This window comes from Pezoporus wallicus, unplaced genomic scaffold, assembly GCF_028554395.1.
Source record: "Pezoporus wallicus isolate ANWC-B61680 ecotype Strahan unplaced genomic scaffold, APGP_CSIRO_Pwel_v1 scaffold_3294, whole genome shotgun sequence".
NCBI lineage: Eukaryota > Metazoa > Chordata > Aves > Psittaciformes > Psittacidae > Pezoporus > Pezoporus wallicus.
Window position 1 is genome coordinate 9,825,051 of NW_026635478.1, and position 25,180 is coordinate 9,850,230.

The following is a 25,180-nucleotide window of genomic DNA, read 5'->3' on the forward strand; positions in this document are numbered from 1 at the left end:
TCCCTTACCATCTGTAACGCCAGATGTAGTAAAACTTCATTTCAGTACAGTGAATTAGGGCCTCTATTGCATTGGTTTCGAATAGATGCAAAGACTTAGACCTGGAGGACTTGAACAGCTTTCCTCCTGTAACTGGTCAGTCGTGCACCACCTTTTATATTTGCCTTGTTAATTAAGGGAAAACATCTTTACCATCATTCTTCTTTTACCGAGAGCTCACTGGGAAACATCTGAAATGAGGAATTCCTAGTCTAAACACTTAAGTTTAAACTGCAAACTTTCTTAGAGAAACATTACTTTCAAAGACATTGTTCTTTTAATAAGTCCAATATAATGTACGGTATATACAAAAGTCCCTACTTGAGATATATATATATGTATATGTATATTATATATGTGGAATGCATTCACTTTTCTGTGTTCACAAATATTTTAATGGTGAAATGTTAAGAGTCTTTAATCTGTTTCTGGCACCAAAATGTCTTTGTTCCTCATCCACTTTCGTCACTCAAAATTTATCTGTTAAGAACTAGCGGGGAAAAAGGAAGATTTTTGCTTTTTTTTTGTTGAATGAATCCCTATTCGGATTCTCAGCCAGCAATATAAAGTTGCTAATGTGTTGGGTAGAACTTTAAATCCTCATTATAATCATGTGTTCCTTGGAGTAGGTAAGTCAATAACTATAGGTGGATTAAGTGGCTGGTAATTCACAGTGCACACAGAGGCGTTCACATAGGTAGTAGTTCCATCAGCCATGACACCATAGCCTGTGAAGAAAGACAAACTCTGGTTACTCTCATTATTCATTATTCTCTTCTTCCTTTTTTAATTATTCCCCTTTATCACACAGTAGTAAGTGCCACATTTATCACTCAGAAGGAATTTAAAAATTCTCTTCATGCAAAACATAAAGGTCTCCTGAATTAAAACCATCTTTTTCCTACAGCAGAACTTTCTGCCATCTTTTAAATTGTGTGAGAAAATCAAAATGGACCCTCACTAGCTAGTGGCTATATTCTCTGGTAGCCAGCTCACCAAACCTTCCTGGAAAGACAGGTAATTTTCTCTGCAAAGCTTTTTTCTTAAAACCTTCTCAGTTTTGGAAAGGGTAAGAAGATAGATAGAGCTTAGGCAATTGCAGCTTTGAAAAAAACCCATAGTTCTGATCATTTAGGTTTGCAGTCATCAGTGCAACAAACTCTGGACAATTTTCATCTTTCCACCTTTTTTCCTGTCCTGTGTTGTGTATCTTTTAAGCAACCAATAAGGATAAAGCATTGCTTGACTAAGGGGAGTACGTATGCATGTGTGCCTGAGCATGATTCGCCTAGCAGAAATTTCTTGTCACTATGTGCTTGAATTTGTTGACCAAGTTCCACCAAATTTGCTGGAAAGACACTAAAATGCCTGACCAGTCAAAGAAAAAGCATGGCTATGACAAGGTGAATTTAAGCCTGAGACACCGTAGCATTTCCATAGGAGAAAACAGTTTTCTGTAAGTCTCATCAGTGGTAAAAGAGCTTTAACTACATCTCATGTCTGACTAGACACCCGAGCCAAACAATTCCAGAGCTAAATCTGCAAAAAAAATCAGACTTCCAGCTCTAATGTCTGTAAGAAATACAGTGAAATGCTGTTTCAGAGAGTGAAGCAGCAGCCCTTTAACCGCCCTCGTGTTATGAAAAAGTAGACACACTCTCTATTGCCAAAAATCTTTTAATGAATGACTAGGAAAAAACAGAAGCTTGATTCACCAAAACTAAAAGCCTAATGTTGGAAACTTGCATTAAAACATTATAATCATCATGAAGGAATGCATTCAAAATCAGAAATATATGATTTTGGGGAAATCGCATGCTAGAAAGCATTTGTACTAAGATTCAATCCCACTATTATTGAAGTTAATAATGAAACAAATTCGTTGCTACATACACTGAGGAACAGCTATTCAAATCCTAAGTGCTTACGATTCTACAGTTTTTCTGAGTACAACTTTGTGTCTTATGGAAGCATTGATAGATGCATAATTTACAAACAAAGAAACAGTAGCCAAATTCCTCTCTTTTTTTGTTCCGTAAAACACCCTGAATAATGCAAGGCCTCCTGGACTCCCCATGGAAAAGCCACACTATAATTAGGGACAAGGGAGGGAAGAAAACTCTGTCAGGTTCCTGTCACAGACATTTCTTTAAATCATTTGCTGTTGCCACAGAACAATTGTTCTGTGTAAAACACAAACTGCACAGAGGACAGTCAGCATTGCTGCTGGGACTTTCTGTCTCCTCGGCTACGTCTTTAGAGAGAACAGAATCAGCTTACTAATATGTTCTTTTTGCTGAAAGATTACTAATGCTACAGTTCTCACTCACACCCTACTGCCAGCAGTTTCCTTGTCCATTACCCTGGCCAAGTACTGGCTGCAATAGGCAAAGCAGGATTTTAGCTGGAGTCCCTGCCATACTGCTAGTCACTTCTGTGGGTCAACCAGCAGCAAGCCCATGTGTAGAGGTATTTTTTGGCAGAGACAGCAGTGCAGAGGGGGAATAAAGAAGAAACATCTCTTCTAAGCATCTTTTCCTCCTGGATATTCAGTAAATGACTGCTGCAGATGTAGCTATGCTCAGTCAGGGGAAGAACTCATCTGTTCAAATCATGCATTCCCCCTACAAAGAACAGCTTCGTTTGCACAGGCTGTCTGCAATGGGAATTCTCCTCTGCAGAGATTTAGCATCCCACTGCAAAACAGGCTATGCAGTTCCCCATTTGTTTTCTCTAAATTATGATAGTTAACAAGACGAGTACCTTGTTTCTGTGTTCTGATATCTACTGTGCCAACCGTATTAATTCACAGGATTTACTACTCTGTGGAGGTGCCATTCTCTTCCCTTGGGAGCCAAAGTTGGGTTTGGTCTTAGCAGATGTGATTTTGTTTATCTGCCTGAAGCTTCATGGCTTGCTAACTGTTTGCTTATATCCCCTGCAACCCACTTGGCTTACTATTTCTGAAAAGACAATGAGTTTTAACTGTATTCACCAACTCTCTTGTACAGAATCTCAAAGACTGCTCTAACAGTGGAGGGTTAGGGAAAATACTGTCTACATATTGTGTGTTCACTCTGTGATTTAACAGCACATTGGACACTAGCTAGGAATTAACAGGTCACCACAGACAAGACACATGAGGAGAACTGACTTAATCCCTGAGCTGTAAAATAATGGTTTGAATGTCTTCTCCATCAATTTCACACCAGCACACCTCTCAGCAATGTCACTTCTAACTTAGCATTGTGAAAGCCCCTAGCAGCAAGTTGGAGTGGGATTTCTTGGGAAGGGTAATGATTCTTCACAAAACCAGAAATATCTGCATTCCAGCTATTCCAGTGTTCCCATTTGTTCATTTCTACACTGGTGAGACCTACAGAAATCCTACATCAAAGGCTGGAGCAGTCCCAGAAGCAGAAAACTGGCAGTTATGGAGCACCTTTTTCTGCCAGTAAATTAATGTTGCCAAGGACTAAGCAGCTGATAATAACATGCTTACATGCCAATGGGTACACTTCTGCACAGCCCAGTGATTTCTTTGGATGGGGGCACTGCTTGAAGTCTTGCTGCCATAGTATGTGAACAAGACAGACATCTCTACAGCAGACAGCATCTACTTCCCCTTTGTCTAGAAACAAACTCCCCTGGTTACTGACTTCATTGGAGCATATTTGTCACCAGTTACTGACTTATGTGAAGGGAACTAATTTGTTTCCAGTTAAAAATGAAATAGTCAAGGGAACCATTTTGTTTTGTCTGGGTACAAAATGTTTTCCTTGCCAAAGCAAATAAATACACGAATAAATATCTTAAACTTCTGCCCAAGTCAGTGGTGACATCCCTCTTGATTTTGATTTCATACACATGGTGATGAGGAGAGACAACCTTTACTGTGCAATCTTGAGGATTTAGCCTTAGAAGCACCCCTCAAAGTATTTTTACACATTCACACAGAAAACTGAGACACAGAGATCTTACATGAATTATCTGTCTTAGGTCATAGAGACTCAGCAGAGGAAAATACAGTCCATCAATCCTAATATTTAGTCACTTTCTCTAACCACTGGATTCATGTTCTTATTTTAAAATTCACAGTAATCCTCTCTGTGCAGGAGGCATCACCCTGTGTTTACAGATGTAGAAAAGAAGCCATAGTACAAATACTGAAATTAGAGTTATCAGCCAATTTCCTCTCTATATATGCAGCTAAATAAGTATCTGAATTCCAGAAGTGCTTCAGTTCAGACATTCAAGTTTGAAAATGCTGTTAAACCAGACAACTTCTGTGTTTGTGGTTTCCACATATATATATATATATAGAGAGAGAGAGAGAGAGAGAGAGAGAGATTGAGAACGAGAAATGTGTTCTGACCTTCATGGATATGTCCAAAAACATGAAGCCTTGGCTGTATTCGTCTCTGGACTGTGTTCAGCAGCTCAACGCATCCTACCCGTTGCATTTTCTTAGGAACCCAGTCTAGAAAACCTTGGAAAAAAAACATAAAGCTTTAAAAGAAGACAAGGTATCTGCAAAGCTGTACTGCTATACAACATTTCTGAGATTTAATGGTTTGTGGCTTTTCATACGCAGCCACTGAAGAATGGACATGGAAATAACAGTGTTTGCCTTGGTAAGTGCAAGAAGGAAGGAAAAATACTTGAGGAAAATCATAAAAGCTCATCTGAAGAAAAAGGACTACGATAACTCTTTGCCAGGTGTCTTCCAGGGAAAATAAATCACTGCAATTAAAGCATTTTTATTGTGAAAACTCAATGCTTTATGAAGTTTTCTTCCTTTAACAGAGTGAGGCTCAAAGAGCAGTATGTCCAAAGTCAGTCTCTTAAGAATTCAAATCAACATTTGGCTATTTAAATCTAGCCCTGAGATGTAGTTTCTGAAATTGAACAATTTAACTGATGTAATGGAATCTGTGTTGTTAGTAATAAAACTGTACTGTTATTACATTCAGTCTTACAGTAGTGGAATTCACATGGGGAACCCAGAGCATACCTAAACCCAACCTTATCAAGTAGATGGGTTTAAGGACCTCATGACACACCAAGGCCAACTCGCCTAAATCTACGAACCTCAGATAGGAAAAGAAACTCAGCCCATCTGCAGTAGATGTTTTTAAGAGCTATAGTTAGTTGCACCACATTTGTATAAAAATTCATTTTTTTATGTATACAGACAAAAATGTACACCAACTTGCTTTTATGTCTAGAAACATACTGCACGGGGATGCTTACTGCCAACTGAAGTCTCATGTTTCCTTCGAAGCAGTAGTATAAGAAGGATGTTGTTTTATTAGAGGGTTTGCAGTAACCATTCTTGTTATCTTTCTATTGTTCTGACATTTTCATCAGGCTCAAATTTGGAAACCTAAAAGATATAATCACTGTTTCTCTTTAGTTGTTCTTTCCCTGTGTGCCTGTCATAGCTTTGTATCTCTTAAATTGCTGCAATAGAAGGAATACATTGTGCCTCTGAGAAAACAGTAGTCAGCCAGAGAGGTATAGAGCATGGACCTAGTTTTCATATGTTTACTTTTGATGTCCACTCAAGCATGGCTAAATAGCAGCTAACCAGCTGGCTTAAAAGACCAGGACTGTGGCATTCAAGCTCTTGGAAAAACTCACAGATTTGCTAGAGCTTCAGGGTTGGTTCACACATTGAGATGACCATCTCTAGATGCCAGCGCTTGAAAACTGGGCTCAGTGCAGTGTGGGGTTTTATGAAAATTGAAAAAGTTGCCCTTTTATCATAGTTACTCAGAGAGCAAAGTCCAATTTTCAGAAATAAGTTGGGAATGAGGCATCCTAAATGTCAAAAAGGAAGGAAGTTCGCATGACGGCCACAGACTACTAATTAATTCAGACACAAAGATGTACAAAGAAAAAGCCCTGCTAAATTACAGGCAGAGCAGAGCAATGCTCGGTTCTGGTTAACTGATTTTGTCAGTCACCTTTGGTATCCAATGCAGGTCAAAATTCACTGTAGGAAATAATAAGTATTTAGGATGCCAAAGTGAGGCCAGAAACTCCCCTGGAATCCAGTCATACTTTTTTTCAGAGCAAGAGTGTTATAACCACAGGTTTTGTTACTGCAGTGATTTGAAATAGTTAATTGTCAAAATGTCTGTGGTGAACATAAAGCCAAAAGTATTTCCACTTCAAAAACTTCACAAACAAAAATTCATAAAATTAACTTCTCCATTAAATTAAGCATTATTTATGTTGAACATGTTTTTGTTTACATGCATTATCACCCTTCTGAAGCTTTCCCATATGTTTGCAGCTTATTATGTACACCTGACTACACAAACTAAGAATAATTGATTACACCTAGCTAACAATTAGAGTTCATCTTAGGGTTTTTTTAATGTTTGGTTACTTGAAACAGGTTTCTGCAGCTGTCAGGGAAGTATAAATCTTTGTCACTGACAATCAAGCAGACAGCTACAAATGAAGACTTAAAGGTGAAATTAAATTAAAAACAAACAAAAGTAAACTTTGTAAAGATGAATAAAAGAATCATAAAAGCAGTTCTTTAGGAATCAGGGAAAAGACTTGAAAAGTTTTACCATACATAAATGTAACAAAAATATGCTGATATAGAAATGAGCATTAGCACTGATCCCATAATCATGAATACAGTATTTCATAAGCTATGAAATATATGCCTTATCATAGTTAACAACACACAGGTCATATAAAATGGTCAATAATAGCTGTTTTAACCTTTGTTTTCTCATCCTGTGTGAACCTCCTGTGTATCCCTCCCCCGGTTTCATCCCAAAGCACTGCTCAGAAAAGAAAAATTACTCAGAATTTTGTTACATGCCTAACTGACTTAGAAACACTATGTCCATTAACTCTTAATGGTGCTTCTGCATCTAAATCATGCAGGCAATTTAAAATCTATCTAACAATGTGGTATTAATTAGTTTAGAAGGATGCATGCTCTTTTGAAGTGAGTGAATGAGAAAGCAGCACAAAAAATAGATGATGGACAGAATTTAGGCAGCCATGCTGGCAAAAAAAAAGAGAAGAGGAATTTGGAAGAGCACTGATTGCTATTTATGATCATTAGGAACAGCTCTGGTGATGCTGTCCAAGATCAGAACAACAGTAATCAGTCTTCTGGTTAAAATAACTGGCTGGGAGGGTCAAGGAGGATCCTGTCTCCCAAAATGACTGTGGACTGAGCTACACCGTAAGGAGGTTCTGTAAGTTAGGCAGAGTGCTGATTTCTTTTGAAGCATCATATATTTGTTGCAATGGGTGTCAGGGAGACCAACAGCTGATGCCCTCAGGCAGAGGGTTCTGTGCCTGAGCCATCTATTAATGCATCAAAAAGAAAGACAAAGAAATGGGAACTTTTAAAAAACGAAACCCTTGGAGGACAGTTGAAGTTGAAGAATTAAAAAGAGAATAAATACTGAGACATGGAGATGGGGAAATTAATGTTTCCCCATTACAGTCAGTGGAGATGGGCGGCTCTTCATCAGAATTACTACAATTACTAAATTTATTATTAAATTTATTATTAAAGCATGTCTGCTGAGTGCCAGCTCTACAGTGCTCTCTAGAGGTTCTCCTGCCTCTGCTGATCCCAGAGGCTGCTTGGAGAGGGCTGGTGGCTAAATCAGCAAGGCAGCTAAAGCTGGGTGGTGTGAACCCCTCTCTCCACTTTCCAACACTGGATTTCATGTGCTAGATACAGGGATATTGCTTGGATCAGCTGAAGGTTGGATTACTTTACAGCTGATCAGCTGGTTTTAAAAATTGCTTAAAAATGCTGAAAAAGCTTCTGAAAAAGTTTTAAATATGACTTATAAATAAAAGTATATCAGAGACCAAGTGTCATGCCTTGGATCCTAACAGGGATTATCCCCAGTAATAACCGTTTGGAGCTGATATCTCAAGGTCTAAATAATTAATTTCTGCCATCCACTTTTACAATAGAGGTCCATATTAAAATCAGTCAATGGTGTGACATGAGACTCCACTTAGGTGAAGTATCAAAACACATGCCTTCACTATGAGAAACCGCGCTCACAAAGAAGCCCGCTCCCCCAGGATTAGTGAGCAGTGGAATGCAAACATGTCTTTCTAAAGAAAACAACAAAACACAAACCCTTTAGATACTTTCTCCTCCAAGCTCTGAAAGAGGAGAAGAAAGGGTGGAAGACAAGAGGGTTTTAGCTTCCGGAAATTGGGGAATCTAAACGTTTAAAGAAACCAGCTGCCTTCATTTCACACAAAGCACTCCTCCACAGTAAGACTCAGCAGACCACTTAAGTACATGCTTCACCTTTGTGTCCACTGATTAAATTAGTGAGAGCTAAATTCACAGATGCATTAAATGTATACTGCTGTATCTTAGATACATTGAAAACCATGTTAAAAGCTTTACTAAATCTGGACAAATTTCTGAGATTACATTATTTCTGTACCACACATTCACTTTTTTCTAGGAATACAAGAAATCTCTCCTGACTTTTATATCACCTATATTAATATTTGTAAAACACAAATGCAGAACTATTTCTTGTTGGTGTGTTGGTCTTGCCAGACTATTACAGATAGGCAATTCACCCACACTGTTCGAAGAACAGGTAAACAATGGCAGCATTTGGGTTTGTGAGGCAGGAGATGCACCAAGTCAGCATGATGAGGAAAAACACAAGACTCTGGGTACTTCTTGGTGGGGGAATGCTACTGAAAGTGAGGGACAAAGGCAGTGCTAAAAATAGAAGAACCCGATCCTGCATTTCTCTTTAAGCAGCTCCATGCTTTAAACGTACTAATTTCAGCAGTGACAGAGCAGACAGATGCATAGGAAAATCAGACCTCTCTTGTTTATAAGGCTCATTAAGGCTTTATATGTTAAGGCTTTATTTTTAAGCCATTATTTAATTCCCTACCACTGAGCAAAGTTAATCATTAAACATAAACCCCCACTGGAGTCCTGGTGCTGCTGAAATCAGTATGGATGTTACTTTTGACTCTTGTTAAGTCAGGATTGCACTCTTCGTCTAAGGAGAGGCATCAGTTACTCATAATAACATAATTTCAGATAATCTGAAATACACAGCTAAGAGCACTAGTATTTTCTTACCGAGAGGTGGTCCATGTGTTATAAGAATATCTATTCCATCTGGAATAAGGTTCCATTTCTCTAATAGTGCTTGGCCTCGTGGAAGATTAAAGCCCCAGCCATAAAACCAAGGTTGCCTGCCAAGAGAGGAGGAAAATGTCTTCAGTGCTACTTCCATATACTGGTTATCTAATTAAAATACGGAGATTGACTCTCTACTAGCATGGAATTTGGAGACACAAATAGCATTCATTGTCTTCTTCTTTGTGTGCACAGTACAACTCTCTTTCCATACAACCAGTGTTATTTAGCTTGTGTGGAAAATCAGTGCAGTCCTTACCACTTTCAGTAAGCAGCATACAGTAAAAAATTCACAGTATTCCTCTAACTAGTTGAAAAGTAACTCTTACAAGAGCTGGATAACAAGATCTCCATGTGTGGATTAGCATGCTGCACTCCCACAACATCTAAAAGAACACCCATCTCAGATACCAAGGTGTGGATCTATGTTTCACATTGGCTCCTGTCTTGTTTGGCCCTTAGTCTATGACCAGCTGGGCAAGGACAGGCCCTGGCACAATGACAGATCCCACTTCAAAGTCAGAGACATCATCTATGCTGCTTTGTTCCCCTAATCGTAGGCATCCCATCAGAACAAGAATACTGCTTCTTTCCTTACACATAATTTTCTTCTGTCCTTGTGTTGACTTGCTTTTAAGTAAGACTTTCCATATTCAGGATTTCTTATCAGATGGGCATTTACATTTTTAAAACATATTTATGGACCAGCTCATCATGGAACAGTGGGACTGTAACACTGCCAGTCGGAACACAATTTATCCATGTCTTGCTATCCCACTGATTAAAAAACTGTATTTCAGCAATTATATCACAGTGGTAAATTATGTCTTGCTGACTATGCTCTGATTCCAGGTCATAAAATTGAAGGATTAGCTTTAGGTTGGAATTTTTTAATAATTTTTTGACTGACATCTTCTGGCCAAATACGTATTTGGAGAACAAATAGGCTGCCTTTCTTCCACAGACAAACAGCCTAAACAATTCTAGGCAGTTAACTGAAAGGCTTTCTGTGTCCAAAGCTAAGAGCTCATCTTGTAGCTCTTCATCACATACCATGGATAACCAGGGTCTGGATAAACAGGTGTCCCAGGGAAAAAGAATAAAAGGTGAAACTTTCTACATCTGCCACTGGGACCAGAAATATATCCCAGGCTCCCAAAGCTGTGATAAGGGAGGTGAAGGTGTGTGAAGAAAAGATGCTAATAGCAGTAGCAATGAAGCAGAAACCTTGCTCTGAGTCAGGTTGCTCAGACCAAGGCATCTGGCTAAGAAATACATATCCCTATATCAAGGATATGAAATCACAGTTTTCTGGTTACCTGTTCAACTCCTAGCAGCCTTTCCTCATAGGAATAACAGCACCTGGCTCACAGGTACATGACTTCTCACCTTCTGGGTGGTAACTCACAGTCCAGCTAGGAGGCTCAGAAGGGAACTTATCACTCTCTACAAGTACCTGAAAGGAGGTTATAGTTAGGTGGCTGTTGGTCTCTTCTCCCAAGTAACAAGTGATAGGACAAGAGGTAAAGGCCTCAAGCTGTACCAGGAGAGGCTTAAAACAGATATTAGGAAAAATGTCTTGACTGAAAAGGTGATCAGGCATTGGAACAGGCTGCCCAGGGAAGTGGTAGAGTCACCATCCCTGGCGATATTTAACAGATGTGTAGATATGGCACTCAGGGACATGGTTTAAGTGAGGGACTTGGCAGCGCTGGGTTAACAGCTGGACTTGATGATCTTAAAGGTATTTTTCAACCTAAATGATTCTTGATTGTAGTTACCGGCTTAACCTGCAGTAGGTAACCAATGATGTTACCATGATGTCACAACGCTGTTACACAGAACCAAACTCCAGTCTGTGGACTTTGATCAGCCTGTCTTTACGTTCAGCTCCCCATTGACGAATGGGAGTATTTTTATCTGACAGGAATGCCATGAAAATAAATAAAACTGAAGTCTGTGAGGCACCCAAATATTACAGAAGTGGGAGGCTTTATAAAAATATACAGAGGTTAGACTTCTTCTAAACTCTCCATCCGTTCCTGCCTTGGGATTGCGTTACACAACTTACATGCTAAGCACCACGAAGATGAAAACATTCAACTGTTTGGCAAATTGTCTACAGGCCCAGAGCAAGTTTTCCACGAGCAAAATCTGAGCCAAAGAAAATATTTGCAAGGGCAAATAGGATGCAAACGAAGTGTCAGGATAGTAAATCATGCTTTTAAAGCCCCTGACAGATTCAGTGAATACAGGCCCCTGCTCCCACCTGCTGCTGGCACCAGTGCTGCTGGGCACAGATGGGACCATCCCCAGGTCCTCAATGGGAAGTGAGGTGAGGCACTGTCCTGTACCCCACAAGCGTGCCAGACACAGCAGAATGGGCCATGGCCACTCCATGGCCCAAGAAAGAAACCAAGGGGAAAGACTGGTACTTGTCCAAGAAAAAAAGGTCAAAAGCCTATGGAATAATTATTTTAAGGATGCAAAGAAGTATTTATAAAGAGAAATAATCATGACTGCCCCAAGTCTTGCCAAAAGTCAGTTTAGTCCTGCTGAAATCTAAATGACTGAAAACGGCATATGCAGCTGCGAGAATCTCTGCCTGCCTCTACTAGGGCTAGCCTGTACACAGCCACTTTTTAAAAAGCCCGTTTCCCCTTATGAATAGGCATGATCTGCTTATTAAGACAAGAAGCACTTTCCCTCGTCCCTCCCTCCTTCCCTTTGTGGTGACTGCAGCGTAGCCGCCTGAGCGCAGGGCTGGTAAGTTATGCATGCTGGAGCTGTTCTTTTGTGAAGGGGAGATGTTACAACTTGTGTGATTTGCCATTATGCTGTCGTTTGTGACAATCCCAAGATCGAAAAAAATGTCTGGAATATTTCTGGAAAAAAAAAAAAAAAAAAAAAAAAAAAAGAAAATCTGAAGTCCAAGAAAAGATTCAGGGGAGGATGTTGGTATGCTTTACCTCTGAGAGAAGAAAGACAAATCATATGTATCAGTGCTCCCACCCCAAAGCAAAACTATCTTTGTATGCACACAGGGATTTTATAAATCCCCAAAGCCCCCTTCTCTGCAAACTTACTGCAAAACGACTATCAAAGTTTCTGAGTACGGAAAAAAAAAGTCTTCTCAAATACCCAATTAACAAGCGTGTGACCTGGGTATCGCACAAAAAAAACTTTGTCTAAAATTTGCATTTACAAAAGAACCTGAAAGCAAGTTAAATTCTTCATATGAAGCACGCAATTTCTGGATCCCCACTTAATGCTTGCTCAGGAAAAGTGTTATTTTTTTTTGTAAATTATTTTTCAGACATACTGAACGTTTTACATTTACGTATTACATACTGTAATATTTTACATTTTACAAAGACAATACTGTTGTCATGTATGTTCAATAAGAGAAAAATTCACTGTTCCCTAAAAACCCCAAGAAAAATGTATTTGGCAATTAAAGACATACAATATGAATGCATTTCATCTCTGAAGTGAAATGCTCATATATAGAAATGTACTTTGATTTAGGTCTTATCTTCTTACACTGAACAGTTTGAGTGTCTCCATATACTACTGAAATTCCAACAGTTATTATTATTATGGTAAGAATAATGATTGTCTACATGTAAGAGGCTAGGGGTAAAAGTGAATTAGTTTACAGCACAATTAACCTTGTGTTAAAAACATATGAACAAGTTCTGCAGGTCAAATAATCCACCATACAAAAAGGGCTGAATTATCAGAGTTTGTGCTAGCAATCGGATGTTGCTTTATGTACTGAATTTCTATCTTTCTGTTCTAAAGTAACCATTGGAATAATTTTCTTACAGAATGATAGTTGCTATGACAACCATAGCAAATTTTCCTTTTCTGAAACAGATGTCTCATTTAGTTGAAAATTAGAATGTGAAAAACCCATGGGAAAAATTAATTCAAACTTTAACAGAACACTGACTACAATGTAATCTCTTATAGGTTAACCCCTTAACATCTTTCTGCACTCTTAGAGTAACCTTCTCATAAATTCTAATTAAACCAGTTTAACCTCCTAGGAATGACCTTCTTAGCTATCATTAGAGCTTTAGTTGTCTTTGAAAGGAACATTTCTGTTACAATAATAACAGAAAAAAGTCATGCTAAAAAAACAGTGGTCAAACACATTACTGCCTTAATTATTTGGGCAAACACATTACTGCCTTAATTATTTATTAGTTTTTCTTCTTCTATTCAGCTGTTACTGGAAAGGGCTACCATGTAGTCCAAGGACTCTTCTGTCATTTAAAATGAGGCATAACTTAGCTTTACATGTGATTTACTGTAAAGGGCAGTGAGGTACTACACAGATTTGACCTGGAGTTTATGTGAAAATTGAAGGTTTTCAATTTTCAAACCCCTGGTATCCATTTCAATCTGCTCAGCAGATGTATAAAAAGGGGACACAAAAAGGGACACTTGTCTGAGGAAAACTATCAGTGTGAATGGATTTTTCCATTACAAGCAATGAAGATTGAAATCTGATTCTCCATTACTTTGATTCAGTGTAAATGTTTTAACTTAAAGAATGGATCCCTTTCTCTCTGTACACCTAAAGGGGACCCTCCACAGTACTTGGTCATCAGCTACAAATGAACACAGCAGGCAGCCAGTGGGCAGCCTCTTGAAGAAATATCCCCACCACAGCACTGCCTGTAGTGCTTGTGGGTTGTCAGCTGGCACAGGAACTTCAAGACCACAAGATTTACTGCAGCAGCTACATCTAGGATGCCCAGACGAGTAAGACAAATCTTGCCACCAGCAGTCACACAATTACTCTCTTTGACTTGAAGGGAAAATTCCCTTGCACAGCACACCACCTATGGAGCATAAGTGAATGGCCATTAGCGTATCAAAGGGATCGGTGGGCAGCATCTTGCAAACACGTTAATAGCAAGAAATACAGAACTAAAACATGATGCACAGATATTGTACCTCCTCATTTCTATAAAGCTTCCTACAGAAACCTTTTTTGCAGCTGAAAGGCAAGTTATCTCCCTAGAATTCCTTTGCTTACAAAATAAATTTCAAAGGTTCACAAACACATGACTTGCACCAGTCTTTCCTCCACAACAGCTGTCATTTTCCTCCTATCAGAAAATAAACAGATATTGGCCAGTGACTATAAAGAAGCTCAGTGGGAAAAGAATAGACCAGATCAGTTTTCCCATTCCTGCTTCCCTTCCTGACAACTGCAGAGCTGCACATAGTCAGCATTTAGAAGATTAGTCTATACATGCTGAGAATCATACTGGTAAAAGTGACTGGCCGAGAGCCATGCAGCACCAGAAAGCAGTTAGATTCAGCAGTGGCAATCACAGGCAAAACTCTGATACATCCTGATTCCCAGCCCAAGAAACCTCACTACTGGATCTATAATCTCACTATTTAGGTCTAACTTTTCCTGGTCCTGATTTAATCTTACTATTGTAACTAGCTACAGTCCTGCAAATACGGGTATACAGTACTAAATACACTATCTACCTTCCTTCACCTGCCTGGCATTAACATCCTTCAGGTATTCATATTTTTACATCCCAAATCACAGTGTTCGCTGAATTTACCCAATCTCCATAATTGCTATTTCAGCCTTTCCTCAGTAAGCAACTAACCAGTTTACTAAATATTTCTACTGCTTTTTACTCAATTTTGTCTAACAAGTAAGTATGCAGAGAAGTTCACTTTTGCGGGTGGGGGTATTGCCTGTTTCAACATCTAAAGTAGTGAAATAACACTAATCTTTCTGTCTTTTCTTCCTCACATTCAAGAGGATGGTCCAAAGGAGGCAGGGCTGAAACTAGCCGCGAGACCATAAATGCTAAGAAGGACTGGCAGGGCACTGTTCGCTTATAGCCTTTGAAATACCATTCAAAATCTTGGCATCTAAGCATTTCAACAGCGTAACTGAAATTTAAAGGAAGACAGGTTTCAAAAGTTTTGAGGAGGATGAGGAGACTTATATTTTGGTTAACCTCCATGTGACAGAGACAACGGATGGTTTGATTTTAGAGAAGAGGTATGAAAGCAGTGTACAGAGAGAATTAAAATCGCACAGAAACTTAGATTCACTCATTCATAATATTGGAACCAGGGTTTTCTTAATAAAATCTAAGGCCTTATACTGTAATAAATGCAAATGATGGTTAATATCATAGAAGATTATCTCCTGGAACACAAGGCCACAAAGTACAACTCAGCAGGTGTAAAGGAGAATGCAGAAGGAAGGAAAATGTAGGTGCTAAGATGGAGAAGGCTTGCAGTGTTAGTTGAGGAAACTGTAGTGAGCAGCAAACTGAAGTCAGATCTTCTATCAGTCTGCTGGCTGTACTAGACAACATTTCTTCGATGAGGAAGTTTGCTGTATTCTTTTTTTTTCCTTACTAGCTTTGCATCCAAGGTTGTCCTTCTTGAAACTCTGAATCTAATTAAATTACAGTTTTCACAAAAGAAAAGGATAAAAATCCAAATATGGCCCTTTGTTAGTAATTATTTCTCTTGCAATTTGAATTACACATGAAATCATTCATCTTTTGTTTAGTAAAGGATTTTCTCTGACTGGAAAGAAGAAGGAACAATCTGTGACTAATAGCAACTCATCATTTCTAAACACTAATCTGTTATAAAACAATGAAAAATAAAAAGAAATCTACTTTATCTTCATAACAAGAAAACAGAAGATAACAGGTAAGGAGAAAAATTAATGAAGGACTGAATTTACAATATGCCAACAACAAATGCAAATAGTTTATGTCATTCTGCTGGGAGGCAAATGATAATATCCCATCTGATATAGATTTTAAAAATAATAAAATAAACCCAAAAAATAATTAACCAAGAGATTCACTGATGATGATACAGATGTAGAACTGTACAGACTTTCAGTACACTCTTACATGTTTAATGCAGGGGAAAGTTCTTGAGTTCCTGATGCCTCACAGCGTGTTCCCTCAGTCTCTCTGATTCTTAATATGTGAAAATATACGTACAGCCAGGTTATCCAGTTTGTACTTCGGATACTGATAGCTGACAGCCACAGAAAGAAGAAGGGTTAAGAGACAGGAGGAGTTAACATGCCCTCTGTACACACTACAGTCACCATCTCATTTTAAATATAACTTATCACAATTTCCTAACCAATCTGTTAGGAAAAATAATTTTAGGCCCATCTATGTATGGCATCCCTACAGTTTTTCACTATCAGATGACCAGACAGCTAAAAGAGAAACAATGTTCTTCCACACATCCAGCTACTGTTTACTGCAGTCCCCCAAGACCTTGCAGAAGCTCGAGAACTGAGAAGATTTACTATCCCTCCAAATTGAGACACTAGAGGGTTTTTTTTACGATTCAGCTACTGGAGGGACTCTCCTAGATGAAACATGACTCAAATAGGTAGAATGTGTAATAGGTGCACTAAGAACTGAGAAGAAAGGTCCTCAGAGTAGCCACTTCACAGTTTAGTAACTCTCCAGGTTTAAATTCTTTTCTCAAAATACCAGGAGTAATTAGGCCATATGGACTGTCTGCCAGCTCTTCTCTGTTTTTCTTTCTTTCTTCTTTTTTTTACCTTCTTTTCTGTTGAAAATTCAATGCCATTTTGAGTTAAACACATATGAAAATGCTTCCAAAACTAATAAACTAATATAGCACATGTGCATATACTCAACAAGTATATTATTTTTAACATTTTTAATTTAGCAACAGATGAACTTACTTCTTGTATAAAAAAAAAAGTACTGATACTTCATATGCCGTGTTTCTACCTGAGCTGAACAACATCCAAGTAATCCTAAATTCCAAATTCCTATTTTCCTGCAGTCCTAAATTCACCCCACAGTACAGTGGTGAAAACCAATTGCTGCAATGTAACTTTCTATATGAAAAAGGTACAGCTTTAACACCTGGATGCCCTTTCAGCTTGCTAGGAATTATGAGATAATCCTAAAAAGTCATATGCTTATCTGATATAAATTACATCATTAGAAATATCTGACACATACAGGTGCAGCCCTGTGTTGTAATACTGGTTCCAATTTACCTTCTTACTGGAGAAGAAAATCCTCATATTAATTCATTTTAAATTATGCTAATTTATTAAATAAAATTAATCTATGAACATCAACTCCAAAGAAAGTGTTCTAATGTTGAACAGCTTCACATAAGTGGTAAATTACTTTTCAGCTTAAAATCTGGTCAGGGAGAAGAGAAAGAACTCAGACAACTGTGTTACAATTAGTTACTCCGATGGTGGCTCCATTTACAGTTCTTCATGTAGAGCACAATGTAAAGTCACCATCTAGTACTTGATGTAGTAACACATCTACCCTGTAAAAACCTAGGAAAAATGCATACATACAAGCTACTGTGGAGTAGAGATGCTGATTCTCACCAGGTGTAAATGGCTCAAAAGCCAGTGGAGCTCTGCCAACTTACTCCAGCTGAGAATCAGCTCCATATAGATCCGCTCCAGACTAGTTAGCTATTTGTGTTTCTCTTGGAATATTGCCAAAGGGCTCAACTCAGTACCCAACTGTGTTTACATCTTTGAAACATCCTGAAATTGCTTCTGTCTGAGACAACAGCCCAGACTACAGATAGAGCTGGTAGTCCTTTTGTTCAAGAAAAAATAGTTGGAAAAAAGCACCAAAACAACAACAACAGAAAACCCACTTTAAACTTTAAAATCAGCTCTGTCGCATAAAATTAAACTTTCAAGCAAATGTGAAAACTAAAGAGAAAACTGCTGTGGGGGATTGCAATTTCACTCTTGTGGTTTATGAACTGCAGGAAAGTGAAGCCAATTCCCTGTAGTGAGATTACAGGTCTTCTCTTCTATAGGTCTTAAATTAAAAACCAGCTGAATCCAAAGTGAGCTCGTTTACTGGATCAGAAGATTCAATTATTTCTGCTAAGTAACTGAATGTGAACTACTTTCTTTTAGTAATATATGACTAATAATTACTGCCTAAGAAAGGACTTTTTCCTACCAAGCTAATTAAACTAAAGCAATACATTTTTCAACTGCTCTCAAATTTAACTAAAACTAGAAACACTGCAACAAAACAAGTAAATGAACTCCTCATTCACATACAGAAATATAAAGCCACACAATGTATTCAGACATTACAAGAAACAGCACTTGCCCAAAAATGTTATGTGAAATCAATATAACTTCTGGAATATATTCAGCACACATGCACACAAAGGCAGTGTAATGTCCTGCACACTTGTACAGACACAGCGGAGGACGGCAACTGCAAGGTGGATGCAAAGCGTCTTTGGCTTCAGTAACTGATTAAGTTCATTCTGCAAGAGGTCACTGTGAAATGTGTTAAAAAAATTGATTCATATCCCTAACAGGTAAACACGTAAATTAAGCAGCATGCTGAAGTGTTCAACTTACTGTTTTTCCCCTACTGTGCCTATTCTAGGATTGAACTGTTCCAGACTCCTCAACCCTGACCAATGTTGGGAAGCGATTTTATTTGAGAAAAAACATTTTCTGGAATGTTCATTAATGACAAAAGAAAAAAGGATATTCTAAACTGCTGTGGCTTAAAAAAAAAATCTTATGGGAAATAGAAAATAAATTTCTCAGAAAATAAAACTTCTAAGGAGCTCATAATAGCTAGAATTTAACATATTGGTCTGACTTTGATGGTATCTATGGGCTACAATAGGCATAGTTCAGTTTACATTTTCATTCACTCACATACCTATTGCAGAATTCAATTAATAGCAACTATGTTCCTTTACCATGCTACAGAAAATTCACTTGGAGTCTAAGAAACTTTTATTTTGTTCTACACACCTTTTTTTTTCAGCAATGTAATGATTCTTGCTAATTCATTTCAGTCATTTAATTTGTATTGCAGTGTTCATTAAAAAACCTCTCCTGAATTCAGTATGATTACTCACATGAACAATAGCACCTGTATACCTACTGCCTACTGAATGAGATTCAACATTTCCTGTTATTTCCAAGTCATGTTAAAAAAAAAATGCTTTCCAAGACGCTTTTACCACATGAAATGCACCAAGTTTAGCAAACTGCCACTAGTAAAAAAGATGAAAAAAAAAAAAGGAGAAAAACAATCCAATGATCGGTTTCTGATGTTAAAACAGCCTGAACGAACTCTTAAAGTCTCACTTTCTGCCACTGGAAAGCCTTTCATACTTCAGGAGTTCAATATATTAGATTTCTCCCCACCACATACCCTGAGCAGCTGAATTTAATAGATCAAAATCATTTTGCAGGAAAAATACCCATTCTTATGATCTTCCATATGCTGCAAACTAAACTACAGCGTATTGTCGTTTTAAGCATTTCTAGAAGCAGCACTTTCCAAAATGCAAAATGGTTTCTGATAAGTATGGAAGAAGAAATAAAAATATCACTCTAGCATTCTATTAAAATACAATTAAATCTGTATCCATGTGCCTCAGACTCTTAATTAATATATTTTAACAGGATGATGAATTTTGCTTTCTCTCTTCTAAACACATTGCTATTTCTTACACATCTGTCACATCTTACCTACCTTTTACTGAATGCCTGAAATAAAACATCTTCAGCATTCTAACCATAGTAATGCAGCCACATCAGGTAGGCTTAGATGCCAACATTCTCCCCAATCTTTCTGAAACACGAGATGTCTCAATTCTAAGTAACAAGTATAATCTACTGTTCTCACTCATGATTTTCATTTTCTTCAAGAATCATATCAGCCTACCCAAATTACTTATTTTGCCTGCCTCAATGTCACTAATTAATAAAGCTCCACACAGTTCCGGCTTAACAATGAATGTCTACTGCTTTTAAAACATACTTATAAGCAACGAAATCCTATCACTCTGTAATATGTCCACATTCAGCATTTCCACACCCATCCATTCAAAACTGCAGCACTGACAAAACTAGACAGGAAAACAAGCCACCTGCTCAAAAATCTACCTAACCTGAGGCTTTCAAGAATTTTAAAGTGGTATTTTATTGCTTTAGAAAACAGTACAGAAGTAATTGCAGTATAGTTATCTGTATTCTTATCTTTTGACCAAGTGAGGGTGCAGAAAGAACACAGGAGGAGCAGCTATTTTACTTAAAAAAAGTCTAGTATGGTTTTGTACAGTAACACACATTTTCGGTCTCTATATATTTTTCAGTCATGTGCAAGGTACTGAATAAGGTGGGCTTTTTTGCAGATTTGAAAGAGGGCATAAGAACTAAGAATCAGAGTGGTCACTTTGAGGCAGAACTTACTACTTTCTGTGAATTTTACAAAGAATGAAACCTGCAATGTAACATCTTGCACTGCTGCTGCTGGAAAGCCCACTCCCGACTTGGGAGGTATATTATGTTAAATGAAGTCAATATTTTATTTTATTACAGTTTCATTTTAATTGACGTTCACCTCAATGACTGTAAAGATTTGTACAAGGTCTGGGAAAGTAAACATTAGATGATTCATCACTGGCAAAATGAAAGCGTGTCCCTCTCATGAAATGAATCTATAAATCTTTACTGCATTGTTTTACTGATGGAAACTAAGTTCAGCGAGGAATGAAAGAGACTATTATAGCTGTTCTTAAAAAGATGGAGGAGGAAGGCAGTGAAATGGAGACCTAGGGTATGGGTGGCCTCAGTTCTGTGTGGAACAAAAATAAGTCCGCCTCATTTTGCCCTCTGCATGCTCTTTCAAACTACCCAAAATACACATGAAGTTCTCAGTCTTCCTATCCAAAGTGCACATGTGCATGTGCATACACACACAGAGAGTACATCTGAGAAGGGGTCTAACAAAGTCAGCTAATTTGTGATGAAAAATCAGATAACAAAGTAACAGATGAAGAGTTATGCACCTACAGCTAAGTACTACTGATCACACTGGACTATACAGCTTGAGTAAAGTTGACAGCATACTGGAACAGTACAGATAGCTGCAGTGCACCGAGAAAAGGGCCAACAGGTTGGAACAAATTTCCAGCCCTCACACTAAAGAGGGATGATGATTCGAAAATAAGCTCCCTGGCAAGACTCCTTTGGGCTGAGTTGGTGACTGATACTAACGCAACCTACAAGTTGGAATGGAAAGAATTCAGCCATCTTCTCTAACATATTTCACTTAAAAAAAAACCTGACTGCATAGCCCTGACTCAGAATGCTAAACTCAGTAAAAACAGCTCTCCACATACACACCCTTAACTTTCTGCACTCAGTTCCCATAATCCGGCTAACAATGCTGCATAAGAGCTGCTGGCCCACGGGTAAACATGCAGGGGCCACATCTAACCAATGTTCCACTGGAGGGAGCTAAAAAAACCCAGGAGTGCAGCCCAGGTGTCTGTCACTTCAGGATAAACGATCACAAATGTCTTTGTAGGCTGATATTAATCTTTGCTCTCCCATTTTCCCTAACTGGGAAATGAAAGTTTCTGAAGTTCCAGATGGCCTAACAAAAGAATGAAGGAGGAAATGAGAATACATAGACACTAGAAAAAAAAACGTAATTCTGCAAAAAGAAAAATGAGGTTCTGTTTCACAGAACACATCCCTCCAGATAATCAAAGCCAAGCAAAAAACCACTCTCTGGATAATGAATCTGGAGGCAATCTCCTCCTAAATGTCTTCTTTTTTGCTATTCAGGCCAATATGTCATTTAGAATAATGAAATTATCACACGTTTGGCGAGAGAGCTTTGACTATCCCTTCCCACACTGTGGAAAAATTAAAAAAAAAAAAAGCAAAACACTGAAGGAGGTGAAAAACTCTCCTGTCACGTTGTATGCTTGTTTGAAAGCAGGAGGACCAAAGCGTCTCCTCCAGCTGTGTACAGCTGATCGGTGTGTACAGCTGATCAGTATTATGGAAATTCAGTGGCTAGGAAGAATACGTTCTTCTTCAGCCAGTTGCGTTTCTCTCGCTATGTCAAGTGTGTACTCTAACCTTGCCATTAATGCACAATAACCCATTTTTAATAGAAAATGCCAATGGAATTCCTGCCGTTTTCAACAAGATCACACACAGAATAACAGCTCTTCTGCAGGTGCACATCTTTCTCTATAAATCTGAGGCAGGGATAGAATATTACACACTGGTGGAAGGGCCAGTATAACCTCTGCAAGACACTAACAGCTTCTGATTATTGACCAGGTCAACTTATTATCTTCAGGTCTTAAAATTAGTTACTGCATGCAACTTGAGAACAGAGAGCAAAGTTACTTACCCACTGAGGGGTAAAAAACTCAATAGAAAAAACGTGTAGTACGGCGGAGTCCCTTGTTGGAACCTTGTGCAGCAGAGAAGTAGACATAGCAACACTCAGATCACACATGCAAGTACAAACCTCAGAGAGGTACTCTCATGTTGAAAAAAAAAATGTATGTGCACCTGTACAGGCATTTATTTTTGCATAGGAAAATGGAGTAATACCTAGTTAACTCACTAAGCACAGCAGATCTTGTGCACTGAATGCATCAGGGGTTTTTGTGCAAACACAGTGTGTAATTGTGCAATTAAAATCTTTAGCACAGGTACAAGTGGATTGTATAGCCTATCTTCATTCCAGCTGTAGCTAACACTAAAACTTTTACCTGCAAATACTAACAGATTGTGAGGATAATGAGCTATAACAGAATGCTGAAAATCTGTAACTGAAATACTCACCAATCACTTATTAATATGGTTCCTTGAATGATGTCATCACAGAGATAATACTCAGTCTGACGACACAGAAAAGACCTTCTGCTTCAAATCCAAATTCAACTTTCCACTATCATCTTGGCTTCCTGACTTCTAAGCCACCTGTGAGGACCATCTACTGCTGATAAAGTTTCATATCAACAGCAGTACTTATTGTAAGGACTTTGTTGATACCTGTTTATTTCAGGTATCAATGCTGACACCTAACTCTAGCTCTACAGTGGGATGGAAAGAATCACAGAAAGATTGCTCAAAAGGGACCTTCGAAGATCTTTAGTCCAGCCTACCACTGCCTACCATCACTTACCACCACTATATCTGGTCAGCCACAACTGTCCAGCCAAGTCTTGAGAACACACCTGAGGATGAATTTTCTGCTCCTCTCTGGTGTTCCTGCTTGCTGTATTTTTACTTACATGTTATGATATCGTATGTTATACTGAAAAACAAACTCTTCTGGAAGATGCTTTCATCTTTGGGAAAGCTTAGCAGTTAAATGTTAATTATAGAATTATTCTGTAGAATTATTTGGGTTATTCTGTCGGCCAGTTTGACTTTTGTTACAGCAGTCCGGAATAAGTAAGAGTGTTCAAAAGTACTTTCCAATCAGAAGCTTTACAATTTACAACAAATGCTACTGAGAAACCAAAATCTTTGGTTTACATTCCTAGCAACTATGGCTATTCTCTACACAAGATTGCTTCTAGGTCTGTGAATATGTTCTGGCCATGTCCTTGGTTTTGCTGGGATGACACTAGGGTGCATCTTCCTGTGCCTAGCTTTTTATGAAAAAAATCCCAAACAGTTCCCAGTGTGTGGGCTACACTAGAATGAAGCACGATGCATTCTTCCTGATGTCCTGCTCATCCAGATCTGGCAACCAACGCTGTATGGTGCGCTGTCAAGCATCTTACTTATTTATACTCCTCTCACTTACAACCTATGCTGATAATCCATAGTCCAAGTGTTGCAAATACCAATTCCTAAATAGCAGATTTTGTGCTTTGCAACTTGATTTCAAAATGGATGCTCCCTGCTTGATGATTACACTAGAGTAATTAACATTTAAGGCAGTTAAATTTTCGTTAGTGGGTAGATGCTCAATCTGGCACTTGAAATCTTGCCCTTGGAGCCTAGGAGAGTAAAAGCATTGGTTTCTGAGACAAAACTGTGTCCCATTTCTTCTATGCAATTAAAAATAACCACTGAATTTTAGACAATAATAGAGGTCAAAATACCCAAGTGCTATTGAAAACATTTAACCACACACAAATGGTACATATTTAAAAGGCCTTAGAGACTGGCATATTTGCAAACCAATCAAGCTCTCACGGTTTATTCTGCAACTAAAACATCTTAAGCATAAGTATAATCTAATTGTGTACAAGTCACATATAAAAACACAGGTGGCTATGGGTAAACACACTAAGTTAATGCCTGTTGACATTGACGCAGACCTTACTCCAGTATTCTCAAAGTACTTTGCAACTATTGATTAACCTGTTTTATAAAGCAGGGATATCTCTAGCTTTTACTTATTTTTACAAAGGATGAAGTAAGGTCAGGACTGTAACCAGAAATGGAAAGGCAGGGTCTAAAAGACTAGGGCCCCAGTCTTTTCATTTCTAGATAGCTCACCTTCTCATTAAATAGTCAGGCTTGGACAAAAACATGTACTGTAATTGGGAGTTCTACCATTAAACAAATCCATTCAAAAATGGATGCACATTTTCAAGGCTGGAAAAGAAAATTATTTTAGGATACTAAACAAGCAACTGCATAAAATTTAGCTTTCTTACTGAGTTCTAAGATCTTAAAGAATTCTGAAGTCTTAACTACGTTCATAAGCATTTTCTGAAGGACTGGCTTCATGATGCAAGGGCAAAAATAGATTCACCATGAAACATTCACCAAAGTTCTGTAGTTTTTTAGAGATTACATTAGTATGACATAGAAAGAAACTGAGACTGATTTCCCAGAGAGGCTATGACAAACCTCTTTTTTTTCACAAGGAATTAAATATGGAGCCAAAAAGAACTGCTAAAGAACTGTAGAGATCAATAAGCACAGACTTGTACTACAGCCTTCAATATAGCAGGAAGCTAGTTTAACCTACACAAAATTTCTACTTCTCTTCCTGTGTTTTCTGACCGGTGAGCTGGCTGATGTGACTTGCTTACTTCTGCATCTGCTGTTCTGATAGACTAATGAAGAGTGACTTA

The 25,180-nt window shown here is 38.2% G+C and overlaps 1 protein-coding gene across 5 annotated transcripts in view; it reads right to left on the reverse strand.

Annotated features, from left to right (window-relative positions):
* Nucleotides 1-297: 297 nt before the first annotated feature.
* Nucleotides 298-25,180, reverse strand: part of MPPED1 (metallophosphoesterase domain containing 1) — a 60,504-nt gene continuing 35,621 nt past the window's right edge. For all 5 annotated transcript variants that reach the window (XM_057427266.1, XM_057427285.1, XM_057427276.1 and 2 more), the window contains exons 5-7: nucleotides 9,167-9,282; nucleotides 4,415-4,528; nucleotides 298-767 (exon numbers count right to left, since the gene is read on the reverse strand). In XM_057427266.1, the coding sequence (XP_057283249.1) occupies nucleotides 649-767; nucleotides 4,415-4,528; nucleotides 9,167-9,282 (349 nt within the window). In that variant the 3' untranslated portion in view covers nucleotides 298-648. The remainder of the gene's footprint in view (nucleotides 768-4,414; nucleotides 4,529-9,166; nucleotides 9,283-25,180) is intronic.